Below are 17938 nucleotides of genomic sequence, written 5' to 3' on the forward strand. Positions count from 1 at the left end.
AGATTGGTTGGTTCAATTTACAAGGTGATCAGACATTACACAAGAAGAGCGCGTGTCCCGTAAAAATGTTAACTTGTATTTGTAGTATTTGTATTTTTATCCATCTGATGAGTTAAGCCTCTTTCAACTTTTTTATAGTTCGTTCTTATGTTGTACTGTTACACCACTGTCCCAGGTTAGGGGAGGGTTGGGATCCCGCTAACATGTTTAACCCCGCCACATTCTGTATGTATGTGTCTGTCCCAAGTCAGGAGCCTGTACTTCAGTGGTTGTCGTTTGTTTATGTGTTACATATTTGTTTTTTGTTTGTTCATTTTTTGTACATAAATTAGGCCGTTAGTTTTCTCGTTTGAATTGTTTTAAATTGTCATTTCGGGGCCTTTTATAGCTGACTGTGCGGTATGGACTTTGTTCATTGTTGAAGGCCGTACGGTGACCTATAGTTGTTAATTTCTGTGTCACTTGGTCTCTTGTGGAGAGTTGTCTCATTGGCAATCATACCACATCTTCTTTTTTATAATAACTTTTAAATCTCTTAATATTTTCGAATCAACTTTGAACATATTTTTTTACATTATAATAATCAATCTTAATTTATGATCTTAATGCATATTTAACCTTTCCATTCATATCCTTAGTTCAGACGACACAGTACTATTGGCAGAAAGTGCTGATGATTAACATAAACAGCTGGATTCTTTCAGTGAATACTGTAATATTTGGAAGCTTAAAGTTAACTAAAGTGGTGATTTTTTTCTATAGGCAGAATGCCGTCAAATTTACATTTTTCTATAGCTATAGACGGCACTGACATTGAAAATATTAAAAGAATTTAACTATTGTGGCATATTATTATCTAGAATTGGTAATACTAAAATAGCACAGAAACACTTAGCAGAAAAAGCCACAAAAGCTATGTTTAATGTGTTGAAATCAGGCCGCATACATAATCTTTCCATTCAGTGTCACTTAGATCTTTTCTATAAAGTTGTGAAACCCATACTTTTGTATGAATGTGAAATTTGGGGGCATGGTAATGTTGAAGTTATAGAAAGAATCCATCAGAAATTCTGTAAACTTCTTTTGAAACTGAAAAATTCCACACCTAGCTATATGGTATACGGAGAACTTGGTAGATATCCTTTAAATTAAAAATAGTATCTTATTGGTGTAAATTAGTATCTGCTAAAGAGACTATGTTATCTTCTATCGCATATACACTATTAAAAACACTATTTACTGTTAATAATGTATGTACATTTTTTGTGAGTAAAGTTAAAAATATATTGGATGATTGTGGTTTTTCAAATACTTGGATTTCTCTATGTTTTGGTAATGATATATGGTTAAAAGATGCACTAAAGTTGCGATTACAAGACCAATACAAACAGTTGCGGAATACACAATTTCAATAGTCTACAAAATCAGTAAATTATAGAATTTTTAAGTTAGAATTAAAATTTGAAAAAAAATATTTCGATATCTTGGATTATGCACGAAAGTACTATTTTATGTAGATATAGAACCACAAACAACAGACTCTCAAGAGAGACAGGGAGGTGGAATAATGTTAATAGAAATGATAGAAAATGTCATCTTTGTAATATTGGTAGCATTGGAGACGAATTTCATTATCTGCTAGAATGTCCATTTTTAACGACAGTAGAAAATTATACCTTGATAAGTACTATTTGGCTCGTGTTAATACACTAAAGTTTAGAAAATTGATGAGCAAATTAAACAAAACAGTCAGAGCTAAAAAGATTATGTAAGTTTATAAAGTGTATAAATAAACATATGGGTCCTCCTAGCTAAAATGTATATTATTTGGAAACCACTGTATTGTATATATGTTTTGTAAAAAGATGCATATTCATGTACCTATTTTGCACTCTCTCTCTGTACCTAAGATGTATCTGCAATGGTTATGGGAATAAATATTTAAAATTCGAGAATACAATAAACAAAAACAATTATATGAAAGAATCTAAATAATATAAATACTCATTATTTTACACGTATTCGAGGGATAAAAATAATCAGTTCTACAAATTGCTGTTAAATGAAATATTTAAGCCAATTTTTCAAATATTTATACCTGCCTCTATAAAATGTCATATTGAAGGACCACATTATTTTTATTATCGTTAGAGACACTGTTACAAAGCTCATTTTCCGTTCACTTTAAAAACCTACAAAAATTGCCTAAACTTTTTATCTCAGACTAGACAGCGTGAGAGATCAATGACACTTTGATAAGTGTACAAACGGCGTTTTGACAAACCGGTAAATAATAATGTTTTCGCCCGGGGATATGAATTTGACATTAAACGTCCTTCAGTAACTTTACAATACCCATTTCCGTATATTGTAGATGGTGACATATATACACCAGCAATACCAATACAGGTGAATTTTACCTTTTTGAATGACTCCAAAGAGGGGGTGCATTGCATTTGCGCCAATTTTGAAAAAATCAATCTTTCATTTGCGCCAAAAAAATAAAAACTACATTGGCGCCATTTCGGAAAAGTTTTAAATATTCATTGTTACATCGTGAGTAAGATGATTTTTTAAGTATTCCCCATGGATAACTTATTTTAAAAAGTTCATACTTATTGTGTAATAAAATTCGTAAGGGTTCCACGGAACCCAGTGTCTCGTCTACTTTTGCTGTTATTCGCAGGCTCAACAAAAATGGGGTACGTCTAAACACCGCTCAGGACCTCCTGAGTGCACTCAGGACATACAATGTGCACTCAGGACCCTTTATAGTCATCGTATTTGCACACAGGATGGATGAATATATTTGTTACACGCTGCTTATTTAAGAGTTAAATTTTGGTACAATTTGAAATCGAACTTAGATGGATATGTTAATTCTTATGAAATAATGAGGGCACGTGTCACTGATTACACAACTACTGAGCCGTGAATTATCCAATCAACAAAATTGATTGGATTATCTTTATTGTTGTTTATGAATTGTGTTGTTAGTACTGTGTTACGTTTAAAATGAATAACACGATGTTATTAAGTTTTGTGAAAGTTGCAGTGTCGAGACTGAAAAACATTTCCTTATGGAATGCACACTTTATGACGATATTCGATATAACCTTTTTCATGAATGTTCAAAATTTATTCAAGATCTTCACAGCCTTGATATAGATAACAAATTTATTGAAATTATGAACTGGTCCTATATTTTCAATGACAATATTTAGAACTTAACCTTAATAAGACAGATCAGTATTTATTTATATGATTTGCTAAGTCTAATATCTTGGCTGCGTACGTGCTGTCCTTGGTCTTTTCCTTTGGTTTGGCTTACGAGCAAGGTTTTGGGGTTTTGGCACTTCAAACTCTTTGCACGAAGACTTAGTCGTGGTTTGAACGGATTTCGTTTACTTACAAACTATTCAGAAATAATACCCAAATATGATAATTTTCAGAAAACGGAGACAAATTAATTTTTCAGAATTTATTTTCACATTGGAATTCGTTCAAGGCTTGTATTACAGCTAGACAAGAACAACTTTATTGAGAAAGATAAATCTTAATAAATGCGGATTTTTAAAACATTCGTATTACTCAAGAATGAATTTACTGGACAAGAACGATAAAAATGAGAAAGAACACTAACTATATGAGATTTGATTATTTGAAAAGCGTATTTTGGCAAGTACGGCTTCTACAGTTAAGAACGGGTTCCATTTACAAAAATAAATCTTAATTCATGAAAAGTATGACAAATTTATTTCCCTTTTCAAACTCGTTCAAGGGATTTATTACTGGACAAGAACGAGTTTCAATAGGGGAATAAATCTAACTAAATGAAATTTTGATTGAATCGTAATGTTATACATACACAGCCTCTCATTGGTCAAACAGTTGTTAATTATTTGAATGAATCTCAAAGACAAGAAAATAGAACAAAAACACACACACACAATTATATAAATAAGAATTAGAACGCAATGATACCAATATTTTTTTTTTAATTCAACGCTATTTTTAGTGAGTGATCAGATTAACTGTTATCTTGAAAGTAAATTATAAATGGTGTTTCACCGATTCTTTTTTTCACTATGGAACAATGCAATTAAAGTCTATTGTAATATATCTAGAGATATGAAAATACGAAAGAATTATTCTTCTTAATTTTTGAACTAAGAATAAAACTAAACTTTTTATTGCACGAAATTTTAATAAAATACGAAAATCTATACAAAGAAAATAATAACGATATTTTTTTTATCTATTAAGTTATGAAATGAAATGAATTGAATGAAAATTTCCCAACTATACATGTAGATTTCTCATATTTCTCGACTGGCTTCAATTATTACAAACAAAAAGAAAAATGTTTATTTAACGGTTTTTTTCTAAAACAATATATATTCATTGTTCTTTATTTTTCAAAAAACATCTTGATTTTGTTTGTTTGCCAAGCTTACTTGTATGAGGTAAGTACCATCACTAATCACTCCTAATTATTAAAGATCAAACGACCTAATCAACATGATAATTGGTATTCAATATAATCATCGGTCATGCCTGACATATTTCATAAAAACGGCGCGTGCCGATGAAAACCTTAATAACTTTTTAAATATTAAATTGATTTTATCAAAACAATAATTATAAGATGAAGAATTAAATTATCTATCGAATGCATACCTTCACCACTAACCAAAACATATATGTCATGTCCTGAGTGCACCTTGTATGTCCTGAGTGCACCCAGGAGGTCCTGAGCGGTGTTTAGACGTACCGACAAAAATGAGGGAAAAAAATAATAAAAATATTCCTCTCTATACTATCTTTTGATTGTAAGTAGCTTCTGTCCAAGTTTGGGAAAAATCTAGGATAATTTATGAATCTAATAAATGTTTTAAAACTTAAACTGCAGAATGTATGTAATGTTGACTGGAAGAAAAACTAAGTCCATTTATAAGTAAAATACGGAAAAAATGGAACAAAATTTTATCAAAATTTCCTTCTAGATACTAGCTTTTGATCATAAACAAGCTTCTGTCCAAGTGTGGTACAAATTCAGGATAGTTTAAGAAAGTTGTTAAAATTTTAAAAACTTTAACCACAGAGTGAATGTAAATTAAATGTTAACTGGCAGAAAAAACTAAGTCCATTTATTAGTAAACCCGGAAAAAATGGATTTTTTTTTTAAATTTACTTCTGGATACTATCTTATGATCATAAACAAGCTTCTTTCCAAGTTTGGTAGAAATCCAGGACAGTTATTAAAATTTCAAAAACTTTAACAACAGAGTGAATATTTGTGGACGCCGCCGACGCCGACCACGGAATGTAGGATCGCTATGTCTCACTTTTTCGACAAAAGTCGAAGGCTCGACAATAAAACTGCTAGTCAATTAGGTTTAAAATTATATAGTGTTCGCATGTTTGAGGTGTCAAGATGGATGGATCTGAGTAAAATCCGTTAGTTTTCTCAGAGTTTGATTATTTCATATTTTTCATGTTGGGACCGTTTTTAGCCAACTTAACGGAATGGTTTTTAGAAGGCCGTGCGGTTGCCTCTGGTGGCTTTCGTCCACCTCGAGCTCATTTGAACTTTACGGATAGTTGTTTCATAAGCAATTCTTAATATACTGTACCACATCTCCTGTGTTTACATAGAGGAAATTGGTCTGTAATTTTTATGACCACACATATAGGTTATCAAGTATAAATAAGTACATCCGAGCCGTTGCCTATAAGTCTAGTGTCGGAACAAACTTTTGGTTTTACTCCAGTATATAGTCCTTTATTTTTAATTTTTATGAACTCGTTAAATTATAACACAACTGTGTTCTAAAGATATTATTCAAAGTCTCTTTTAAATAAAACAATTTTTAATACTATTCAAAATTGAGAATGAAATGGGGAATGTGTCAAAGTGACATCAACCCAACCACAGAGCAGAAAACAGCCGAAGGCCACCAATGTGTCTTCAACAAAGCGAGAAAATCCCGCACCCGGAGGCGTGCTTCAGCTGGCCCCTAAACAGACACCAAGTGATGGATACAATTGTGGCTTATACTGTTTAATTATTTTTTTTGGTTGCTTAACGTCCAGTGGCAAACATTTCATGCATATTCAGGACGAGAACACTTTTCAAAAAAAAATTATGTAGTACTAGGTATTACAAACGTTAAAATTTTCTCATCATTGACCTTTCAATACAATTTTGTTTATGATATGACCTTTCGTTGTCTTTCTATGGTTATGAAGTCATGAAGTGTGTTCTATATATTATAAGTTAGCATATATGTACAGTTTGTCATTTTGACTTTTTTTTTATTTTGCCATGGCGTTGTCAGTTTGTCTTTGAATAATAAGTTTGAATATCACTTTGGAAATTTAATTCCGCAATTTTACAAAAATCATGAGATTCAAATTTGATAAGATGAAAGATAATATTTTAGACTAATACGTATGCACATCCGTACAATTTAATGAGATTCTTGATCGGGGGTAGAGAATTCCTCTATCTAACAAAGAAAACCAATATGTCTGCTGTATAATTCACCTACTTCTATTATATAAAATTGAAAACTTTCCTAACGGAACAAGTATCGATTTGCATATTTGTAAAATTTAATGTCAGAGGTACAGACAGTGGCGGATTGGGGGAGGGGGGGAGGATTTTGGACCCCCTTTTGTTAATAAGGACATACGGTTGGATCCCCTCCCTTTATCCTTGGTTGGGAACCCCCATTTAAAATGACTGGATCAGCCACGTGCACTGTACACAGATTTAGTCCGCATTGTTTTCCAGGCAGAAAAGACCACCACTGTTACTCATTTTTATAGTTGTAAATATTTACGCTAAATTTTGTTAATAAAGATAGGAACAGTTACAATTGTGTGGTCATAAATTTCGTAAATTTGTTTTCTGAATCCATATAGCAAGTGGCATGACATCATAATGGTGAATCGGGGAAATCACAGAAAGCTTATGGAAATGTTAGATTTTTTTTTGAATTTTCGATATATGACAATAGCGCAAAAAGTATCAAATATGTTTTAATAGAGAAAAAAAATTACTGTAGCTGTAATGACTATATTTTTATTTGTTTTTAATTGTGTCGCTCTTTGATGACCATTTATGAAACCTGCATTTTCGTCTTTCATTCTTACGTACGTCTAGCAATTTCCAGAACTCAAATTATATATATGAATAAAAGGAGTTGTCGGTTTTATTTACGTCAATAATACAGCAAACAAACCACAAAAAAACAAACAAAAAACAAAACAAAAAGACATCCAGAGGGCAAAGTGGATTTTTCGGCTTGCAGTACAAACTATAAGTATAAGTATAAAGAACAGTTATATTATAACTATACCACGTCAAAAGTTCTCTCGTTTATTTCATTCCATAGTAGAGTGAAATGACTTACTTTCATTTGACCTTTAAAGAGGCAGAATTAGTTGACACAAATTTTGAAACTTATGATAAACAAGAAATCACAGCTTATTAGTGTTAGTGTACCGGAAACGAAGGTAACAACCTATCTGGTAAGGGTTCACCCTGGTAAGTTATACCATCTCCAAGGACGTATATTATAGTTATACGAAATACAATATTTACATTTCTTTACGGTCCTATGTTTTATATAATTCTTTCTATATTTAAATGAAATAGGGTAATACCCATTGAATTCCTTTCTGCACGGGCGATTTCGTCAGTCAGTATATAAAATTTAAGGTGTGTTTGACAATGCGACGTCCGTTACAAGATAGTAAGGACTAGGTTAGTTTGATATACTATTCCCTCCCACCCCATTTGCCCATCTTATGTATGTAACATTATCGTTTCTTTTCGACTTGTGTATGGTAAAAAATTATGCCTTTTTGTATGGCTGATTGTATATATTTATGTTGAACATGTTAAATTCCGTAAACGGACAGAAAGTCACAGGACAAAAAGTCACAGGACAAAAAGTCACAAATAATTTGTTGACAATTGTTTGAATATATAAGAGAAAGATCTTGAAATATTTTCTTTTTATTACATATATTCATTTTTAAGTTTAGGAAATTGTTCATAAGCCTTTATAAATGAAAATTTATTAAATTTTAATCATGCAAAGGATATATTTCTTGGCACAATGAAACCATTTAAGTACCAAGCCACGTTGACATTTTGTTTTCATAACAATTATTTGATCATTATTGATATTTATTGAATACATTTTAATTACAAAGTTACTTCACATATAATAGTTCAAGAAAAAATAAAAATTTTATTTTCTAAATGAGTGTTTTCTTGTTTAAAGAAAAATAATCTCAAAACTGAATTGTGACTTTTTGTCCTGTGACTTTTTGTCCGTGACTTTTTGTCTGTGACTTTTTGTCCTGTGACTTTTTGTCCGTGACTTTTTGTCTGTGACTTTTTGTCCTGTGACTTTCTGTCCTACATTTCTAAATTCAATGCGATCTTGTAGCGAACGCACAACACTATACTGTGTTTGGTTTTTTCTACGATATCTAGTTAAGAAAAAACTTTATTATCGGAGGGGTGAAACGAGGGAGAAAATAATATGTATTGACCTATAATGGTTTACTCTTATGAATTGTAACTTGGATGGAGAGTTGTCTCATTGGCACTCATACCACATCTTCCTATAACTATTAGATACACATTAAGGGCGTTAGCCCGAATGAGTGCGTATTACTTACAGCAATTGAATATTGTCAATGCAGAATGACAAATTCAATAATTTAGGACAGGGACTTTCAATACTAACGGATTCCCTGTTAAGGAGGAGATCTTTTAACAATTTGACAATATGCTTTTGAAATGCATGATAAATGCAGGGTATCCAATTTATTTATCGACATCTTTGTGTAAAAAAAGATACAATATTGCTAGATAAATAGGAAACAAAAACACATTTCCTTGCATAATCTTATCTAAAATTGTTGAAAATTATCATAATTTGTGGGTATTTTTTTAACATGATACACCAAAGCCGAATTTTGTATGTTTGCATTACACCCTTGCACTGTTTAGATTAACGTATACATTAGAAGGTAGGTTAGAAAGTCACAAAAAAAGAATTAAAGAACAAAACGCCATTATATGGTTTTTCGGATAATGTTTTTTTGGCAAATATTAAAAAAATAAATCTAAAACTTTTACATATACCGTGATAACATTTTAGGTAAACACCTAGAGTTACAAATATACCAGCATACATTTTGATAGAAAAAAAAAAAACATGCTATCAAAGATACGTCAGAAATGCCTAGATCCATGCCTAAGAAATATACATCTTTTTATTGTTCACATTTATTTAACCTCCATCCAACAATGGGAAGGAACATTTGCCATAGCTGTGAAATGAATTGATTTAAAACTACTTTAAACATATTTATTTCTGTCTTGTCAATATCTTAGCATAGAATATAATCAGAATATGGTCTGTGTATAAAACAAGTATACCGCTGTAATACAATCACTAGACAATTTATACATGTAAATATATGCTACTTCCTACAGAATTTTGTTTTGTTTTTAGTTTTTAATTATTTTTTTGTCATTATCGTATATTTTTTTTAACCACTAAATTTGCGGTTTTGTGATATGTTCGTGCAGTTTTAACAATGTCGTCACTAGTGTTTAGAAAGAAGCTATTATAAAATGTGTCAGAACCTTAAATTACACATACATGAACGGAGCTATATATGTCTCTGCTATAAGAGGAAGAAGAAGAATTATTTGCTATAGTGCAACTTGAATAAACAAATAAATACATAATTATTTTATATTAAATACAATTGTTATTAAAATGAAAGAAAGGATTAACGCATTTACAAGCATATAGACTCGATGCTGAACTTAAATTAGGTTGTATTGTTTTAACGGAAAGTTCTATGAGGATCTGGAGGGGGTCCTTTATTTCCGTTTTCTTTAATTTATTTTGCCGATTTTCTCTATTCTTTACACTTTTTGTTTATTATTATCAATACTTTATATTCAAGCACCTTATTATTCTCTATTCTTTATTTTTTATCCACTTTCTCTATTCTTTATATTTATTGCCCATCATTCTCTATTCTGTAACCCCCCCATCAACATCTTTTTCTTTCCGATGGTATGTTATTTATAGTTTTATGTCTCGTCACGGTCTTAGTGCAGTTTTCAGAATATTAACTGCACTCGGAGACATGATTCCCTGATGCGGCCTTAGTGACTACGCATCACTACGAAATAAAAGCAAAAAAAAAAAAAAAGACGGTTGTCCAAATATAAAAATAATAACACGCACGGGGAATGATCATTACTAAATGCCACGAAGTAATTATTAAGTTTTAGAGGAAAGTATCGAAAGATAACGAAATTAACGATATAAATTATCTGACATAAAACATATTTGTATTTACGCTGATCGTTCCCGATGAAGTTAAATCCAGAACCGTGCTTCAGACGCATGAAATTTATAAGGTGTTTTCACTCTTTTGTTAATGTTATGTTTAAAATTTGCAATTACTTCTTTTCAAAGAATAAGTATATAAATACATAAATTAACATCAGAAAATAAAAAATAAAATAAAATCATAAACAGTTATAGGCGAATAATTTATTTCCTCAACAAAACAAAATCACTAATCTCTTAAAAAAAGACCAACAGAAATAAAAAGTCAACCAATGATTTTATGTTAAATTATTAAAAATATACGTTTTTCATTCTAGCATTTATATTGTAAATTTTTTGTAATTAAAATGTATCATCCACATGAAGGGGCGTAACTCCTAATATCATTCTGACACACTAAACGGATCTTAACCCGATCTGAAAATTTTGAACATTACTTTTTATGTTTGGTCTGAATTCGTCTAAAACCGTCTTAACATATCTTGTTTAACAGCTAGAGCCTTCTGTCTTGTTTATCTTGACATGAATGAACGGACTGAACACGACATATCTGAACAGCGTCTGAAAGTCTTAAAAAGTCTGAACGTTTTTCCCTAGCGGTAAATTCAGTCGATTAAGACTTGATCAGACCAAAATGACCGTTTCAGACTGAAATCTTGCTACTAGTGCTTACGGCACAATGCAACAAGGTACAGAATAAACTATCGAACAAATTGTTATATGTTATTTTCAATGTATTCAACAGATATACTTCTATTTAGGTTGCCATGTAAATTTGCATTAGTAGGCAGAACTAACCTAAATATATCAATATTTACAGATAACAGCTGTTTAAACCATATTCATAATTATGTTAAACTTATTTTTAGAAATTCGTTTACATTGTACCTGTATTGAACTTACCGCTCTGAAGTAAACTGAACTTTGCGGAAATTTATTACCGATTGCCGATATAATTGCTACTTTCTGTTATTGAATGTTCATGCTGCTTATAGAATAACTATAAAAAAAAGCCATTTGCCAATGTAATAAAAAGAATAACTAATCAAAGAATTCAAATAGAGAAAAATATTCAACGAGTGACCGAACAACACATTAATTCACGAATGTGTGTAGCGCATGAGTTAATTATCAGTGTTGTTCGGTCACTAGTTGAATATTTTTCGATATTTGAATTCTTTGATTAGTTATTCTTTTTATTACATTGGCAAATGGCTTTTTTTTATGAAATTAAAGTAGAAAATGTAAGGAACTATATCTCTTTCTACGCATTTACAATTTGTTTTGATCCGACATAATCGACGTGTTAACAACGCCTATTGTTGTATGACGTCAGATGAGTGAAATAACCACGTTTATTTCACATGTGAAATTATTGGTTTTTATTTCACTGGGAAATCAATGTAATTTATGGCAACCAATGTAATAATATGTTATAATACTTACATTACCGTTTATCTTATCAATTTTTCTAGTAAATTAGAATTAAGAAAGATTTTTTGAAAAGTACATGCATTAAATATGCTTGCTGTTTATATATATATATATATATATATATTATTTTACAACAGGTTCAAGGAAGAGACATATGAATATGGATTTTGGAAAAAACATATTTGTAGATATACAAGAGAAACCAAATCCCATCAGCAATCAAATCCTGGAGAAAATTAACCTGTGTAGTCATGACGTAATAATTTATTTACTTTTATCTATATCATCGTTTAGAATTTACTACGAAACGAAAAAATCATATGATAATTGATTGGTTGTTGTTTGGTGAATATATAAATTCTTTTAAATGAATAACTTGTAAAGCTAAGAATGTAGGAAAATGATTCATGTTAAATTCTTTTAAAAAAATGACAAAGTTCATTCCAAGAAGTTTTTTCTCCCAAAGCTAGATTTTACTGTCACTTTAAACACTTTTATCAATGTAATATTTTTGCACGCGTTTGTCATGTTTTTAATGGCAATGGATGAGGCATGTCTATCATTATAATTATATTAGTACTAGAACGCACCCATGACTCTGCGGGTCTGCGACTAAATTAAAGTACCTACGCCTTATTTTCAGCCTGGATTTTTAATATTCGTATCATCATTTGATTATAAGGTGCACAGTTTTCTCTGTTTGAATCCATCCTAGTTTTCTTACTACAACCGGAAACTACTTGCATTTGTATTTTTGATTGAATTTAGTAGTGTTAATCCCTGCATAATGACGAAGTTCAGGTGTGATTATGACCCGTGAATATAGCAAATCCCAAATACACACAGAGGCGGAACGTACAGATTAGGTACTGTTGGTATCGGTGTCAGATTTGACCCGGAACTCGTTAATCATTGGTAATTTAAATTTTGTGGAAAACAAAAGGCCTTGAATGGTGTAATTTTTAAACAACACTATTGGCCTATTTTAGTTATATATAAAGTTTAATTATTTGATTCGTCGTTTTTACATTATGCTGGCTAACAAATTGGACCTCGTTATTTTAGTTATATAGATGTGTTTGTATATGGTTTCGTTTTATTTGGAGTTTTTGTTCATCTGCACATTAACTAATTAGATTAAATCAAATTAGTAACACTATCTTCATATAATCCCTATAGGAAAAGGCTGTTTCTATAGGCGATCTTGGTGATATAATAACGAAACACAAAAAGTGGAAGGAATGTTTCCCAAGAGTTGAACCGTTTTATGGTAAGTAATCTTAACTGAGCAAAAACTCAGCCAGTTGTATTCAACCTACAAACGTTTTTATAATAAAGAAGAATCCTACGAAAATATCAGTTTTTCAAATTATTGTCTTTCCTTCAGAGCCTTAATGACTAATGTCAGTGATTATCTTTAAAATTTTGATTTTATGTGATAACTTTTTATATCACGCTACTGGAATGATATGTTTTTTTTTTAAGTCGAGCAGAAAGAAATGTATGACATTGCACATAAAAACCGTGAAAACAGATTATCAATAGTCTTTCAAACTTGAGTATGTTTCTTGGCTACATCTGATCTCAGGGATGTCGCCCTTCGATGAGATTGTAGCTGAGAAACATCCTGCTCGTTTGAAAAACCATCGATACGCTATAAATTTCGCTAATGTTTTTTAAATTTTGCTTTTATGTGCTTATTTTTCATAACATGCTACTGGAGTGATATGGGTTTTTCTTAGTCGGGTAGAAAGAAATCTATGACGCCATGATCGAGCCTATGTCATTGACATTGCCTAGAAAAACAGCAACAATAGATTATCAATGGTCTTTGAAACTTAGTATGTTTCTAGCTCATGTTTGTGCTTTGAGCGTTCCTGATGAAGGTAAATCTAGAAAAGCGCTTCGGACGCATGTAATTATTTAACGTGTTGTTTTCATTTTATTCTAGGCTACATCTGATCTCAGGGCTGTCGCCCTTCGAAAAGATTTAGCTGCGAAACACCATCTTGTTTGAAAAACCATTGATAGTCTATAAATATTTTTGTTTGTACACTATATGAATATGTATAAAATAAAAATCCGTTGAGAATGGTTTAATATATCAGTAGTGTTGGTAACTATTGTATCGATATAAAATTTAAAAAAAAAACAGACAAAAATATTTAGTAAAAAAGCAAATAGAAATGGCATTTATTATTGATATAATAAACAATTACAGTCTTTTTTTTTGCAGCTGTAAAATGTAATGATATTTATCCTGTAATTAGACTGCTAGCAGATATGGGCCTATCATTTGACTGTGCAAGTAAGGTAAACAAAAGTTGATAAATAAAGTTTTCAAAACATATCCACAGAATAATAGTGGAAAGATATTGTACCCTACCACAGACAACAAAAATTACAAGGGAACTACAAAACTGAATAATGTAATTTAAGAGAGGGACAGTCAAACTCATAGATCGAAAAAAAACTGACAACGCCATTGCCAAAAATAAAAAGACAAACAGACAAATAATAGTACAGATGACACAACATAGAAAACTAAAGACTAAACTATGTTCAGGTAAGATTTCATCAGTCTTTAAAATTCTAACCAGATCAAGAGACATCATGCTTGTCTACATAACAGTCATTATTCGCGATCGATTTACCAGTTGTACGGCCAAAGTAAATACAAAATTGAAGAATTAAACGAAAATTCCATAACATTGTGCCAGATTTTACTTATATAAAAAAGAAGATGTGGTATGATTGCCAATGAGACAACTCTTCACCAGAGACCAAATGACACAGAAATTAACAACTAAAGGTCACCGTACGGCCTTCAACAATGAGCACAACCCATACCACATAGTCAGCTATAAAAGGCCCCGAAATGACAAATATAAAACAATTCAAACAAGAAAACTAATGGCCGGATTTATGTACAACATAATCAACGAAAAACAAAAATGTAACACAGCAACAAACGACAACCACTGAATTTCTGGCTCCTGACTTGGGACAGGCACATACGGAATGTGGCGGGGTTAAACATGTTAGCGGACGCCCAACCCTCCCACTAACTTTGGACAGTGGTGTAACCCCAAGTCAAAGTGGACAGCAGTTCTTTAGCAGTTTATTAGCATTCACAGTTCTTACTCGACAGCTGTTCTTTAGCAGTTCATTAGCATTCCACACACACAGTTGCCAAATTCAAGGCAATAGTTAATTTGCATATAGGCATTCCAATAGCATTCCATAGCAGTTTCTTAGCAGTTTTAGCCTTCACAGTTATTTAGCAGTTATTTTTGACGAAAAACTTAAATGAGATACTCAAAAACTGCTATCTTCTCTGAATATTCATGAGAACTGCTATAATAACAGCTATTAATAATGAATATTCATAGAAACTGCTAAGTTGTACATCCTAATATGGTTTTCTAAACTGCTAATAACTGCTATGGAATGCTATCAGATCTGTCAAAAGTTGGAATACAAAGGTACACATGAATATACAGTGTAAAAGATATGAATGCAAAAATAAAATTCTAATATTGTACTGCAAGTCTTGTTGAAATTTCAAAAAGTTGTACCAACATATATTTGTAATTTGAGCAGTAACTGCAATCAAATGACTCTATTTTAATCCAATAACAGACTTGTTAAGGGGTGTAAACATGCTTTGTGAGTACTGTACCTGGCCTTATATACCCCTTATTAATTATGTCAGTGGCAGAATAATAGGAACAGTTAAGAATTATAATGCACTTTAAATATCAGTGCTTATAAAAAGCATTAACTTATTCAATAAGAGTGGTTACTTAAGAGACTATTTATTACCTTGACTAAGTGATTTTCAGATTAAAAGTTATTTTATTTTAATAATTATTTAATTACCAAATGTACTACTAATTTCTCTTCTACTATATATATTTTGTGTGGACCAAAAGAAAACAGTTATCTCCTCTTTCTCTTTTGGAACTAAACAAAATAATTCTTAATACATGTAATATATTATGTTTCCACTTTCTGAAACAAACTTAAGTAACACATATTAACTTCATTAGATGGATTGTTTGGTCAATATTAAACAATCAGCTATATGTGACCTAGGTTTCCCTAATATTCCCTCCCTCTTTTTCAACTCTTGAATATGATTTATTTTTGTTTTTTTTACAAAATTATATTAAAATATTCATATTTTTATTTTCAAATAACATCTTGCACTGTTAGTATATGCTAGTATTTTATTACAATCCTATCATCATCAGATATTCTATTTGAATAAACAACTATCCCCCCTTTTTCTGGGCTTTCTGTAATATTTCTGTTTTTCCCTACAAAGTTATGTCAGAAAATACACATGCATTATCTGTAACTTCAACTTACTGTACTGCAGGTGTGAGAAATAATTCCATTTAGTCCAAATTAAACTTTATAATTGACAAAAATACAGTTTTTCACTAGCAAGTATTTACACACAGTTTGGAGCCAAAATGCACATTTGAAAATGATCAAATAACCTTCAAATAAAGGTTTACTATCAAGCTGAAAACACAGCCAGATCCAAGCATTTTTATAACAAAGATTAAAACCAAAACTGCTATCAAACTGCTATTGAACTGCTGTCATAACTATTGTCCAATTGACAAATTGACAACAGTTTAGAAGGTAGATCCAGACTTCTAAGATGAATGCTAAGAGGAATGCTAAGAAATGGTGAAATAAGGCAGTTTCTCAAACTGCTATTAGATGGAATGCTATGAACAGCTGAAAGACTGCTAAAAATATGAAGAACTGGTAAATAACAGCTAATAAACTGCTAATGATAGCAGTTCAGTTTGACTTGGGACAGTACAACATAAGAACAAACTATAAAAATCAGTTAAAAAGGCTTAACTCATCAGATGGAATATATGGCCATTAAAACCTGGGGAGGTAACTTTAGTATTTCGAATGATTCAACACTTTATAAAATTAATATAAAATTTACAGAAAATATCAGTATTGATGAATGCTCATTCAAAAGTGTGGACAACTTTGTTGGCTATACCCTCCGGGACGCAATTCTCACAAGAAGTTGCATTGATCGAGTGGTTGCAAAATCAGTGATAACAGGCTTATTATTGGGATCTCCATGCACGCGTTTTGTCTACTGAAGATTCATCAGTGGCGATCCAATCAAAGCAGAATAAAGTCCATATAAAAGCAAGCAATGAAAACCTCAAATTCTAAAAGAAAAGGATACGCCACATTGGAGGGAAAAAAAATAATATGAGGAATTTTCCCCAAAGAAATGACGAAAAAACAATTACTAGTAGTAGAAAAGAAATTCATTAGCCAAGCAAAAAATCCAATGAAAAGTTTTTGATCAGTTTTAGTTGGCATATATTAAACAGCGATCAGATCATATTATTCATTGTTAGAAATCTTAATATCTGTGCAAACTGAATATCGTGTTGCGTCACAATACGGGTTTTTGTGGTATGTGAAGAAAGAGAGAAAACTTAATAACGAGAAAATCAACATAATGTGATCAATGGAATATTTGGAAAACAATTTTGAACAAAGCATCCCAAACCTCATAGTATATTGAAAAGCCTGTCCACGACTCCACGTACACATACCACTTGTGGCATATTATTACATCACCCCAAACGACTGCCATAAGAAGCAGAAGACCATTGAATGTCATGATCCAATAATTGGAATATTAATTGGCATTAGATCTCACAATGCATCACAGTAATTTTAATTTACTAGAATCTCAGATGTAACGTTCCCGAACAGGGAAATTGTTGTTTATCCTGATATATGATTGGTGTTCTATATCAGATACGTTTTTCTTTCGGTTGACGAAAACTGTCTCAGATTAGCATTGCAAGAGAAATTTGCAAACTTATTTTTAGACTATTTCATAATTATGTATTGAAATGTCCATTCATATTTTATCTGAAACAAATCAGAACTAAACACTGGCTTTTGGTCAGATAAATCTCTCTGACACTAGAAATCCACCAAAGCTAATTCATATCAACGAATATGGAAGCAAATGAATAAAACCAGAATAAAACATACCCTTTTAGATATAAGTTCAGACTTTCAAATTGTTCATG

The 17938-nt window shown here is 31.3% G+C and overlaps 2 protein-coding genes across 4 annotated transcripts in view; one reads left to right on the forward strand and one right to left on the reverse strand.

Annotated features, from left to right (window-relative positions):
• LOC127712220 (beta-glucuronidase-like) overlaps window positions 1-17938 on the reverse strand; it is a 988629-nt gene that overhangs the window by 765951 nt on the left and 204740 nt on the right. The window lies entirely within an intron of this gene.
• The window catches only part of LOC127712224 (ornithine decarboxylase-like), a 787891-nt gene that overhangs the window by 537703 nt on the left and 232250 nt on the right, over window positions 1-17938 (forward strand). For all 3 annotated transcript variants that reach the window (XM_052218545.1, XM_052218544.1, XM_052218546.1), the window contains exons 2-4: window positions 11975-12093; window positions 13017-13107; window positions 14074-14150. In XM_052218545.1, coding sequence (XP_052074505.1) covers window positions 11992-12093; window positions 13017-13107; window positions 14074-14150 — 270 coding nt within the window. In that variant the 5' untranslated portion in view covers window positions 11975-11991. The remainder of the gene's footprint in view (window positions 1-11974; window positions 12094-13016; window positions 13108-14073; window positions 14151-17938) is intronic.

Source organism: Mytilus californianus, unplaced genomic scaffold (genome assembly GCF_021869535.1).
Source record: "Mytilus californianus isolate M0D057914Y unplaced genomic scaffold, xbMytCali1.0.p SCAF_8, whole genome shotgun sequence".
In the NCBI taxonomy this organism is placed as follows: domain Eukaryota; kingdom Metazoa; phylum Mollusca; class Bivalvia; order Mytilida; family Mytilidae; genus Mytilus; species Mytilus californianus.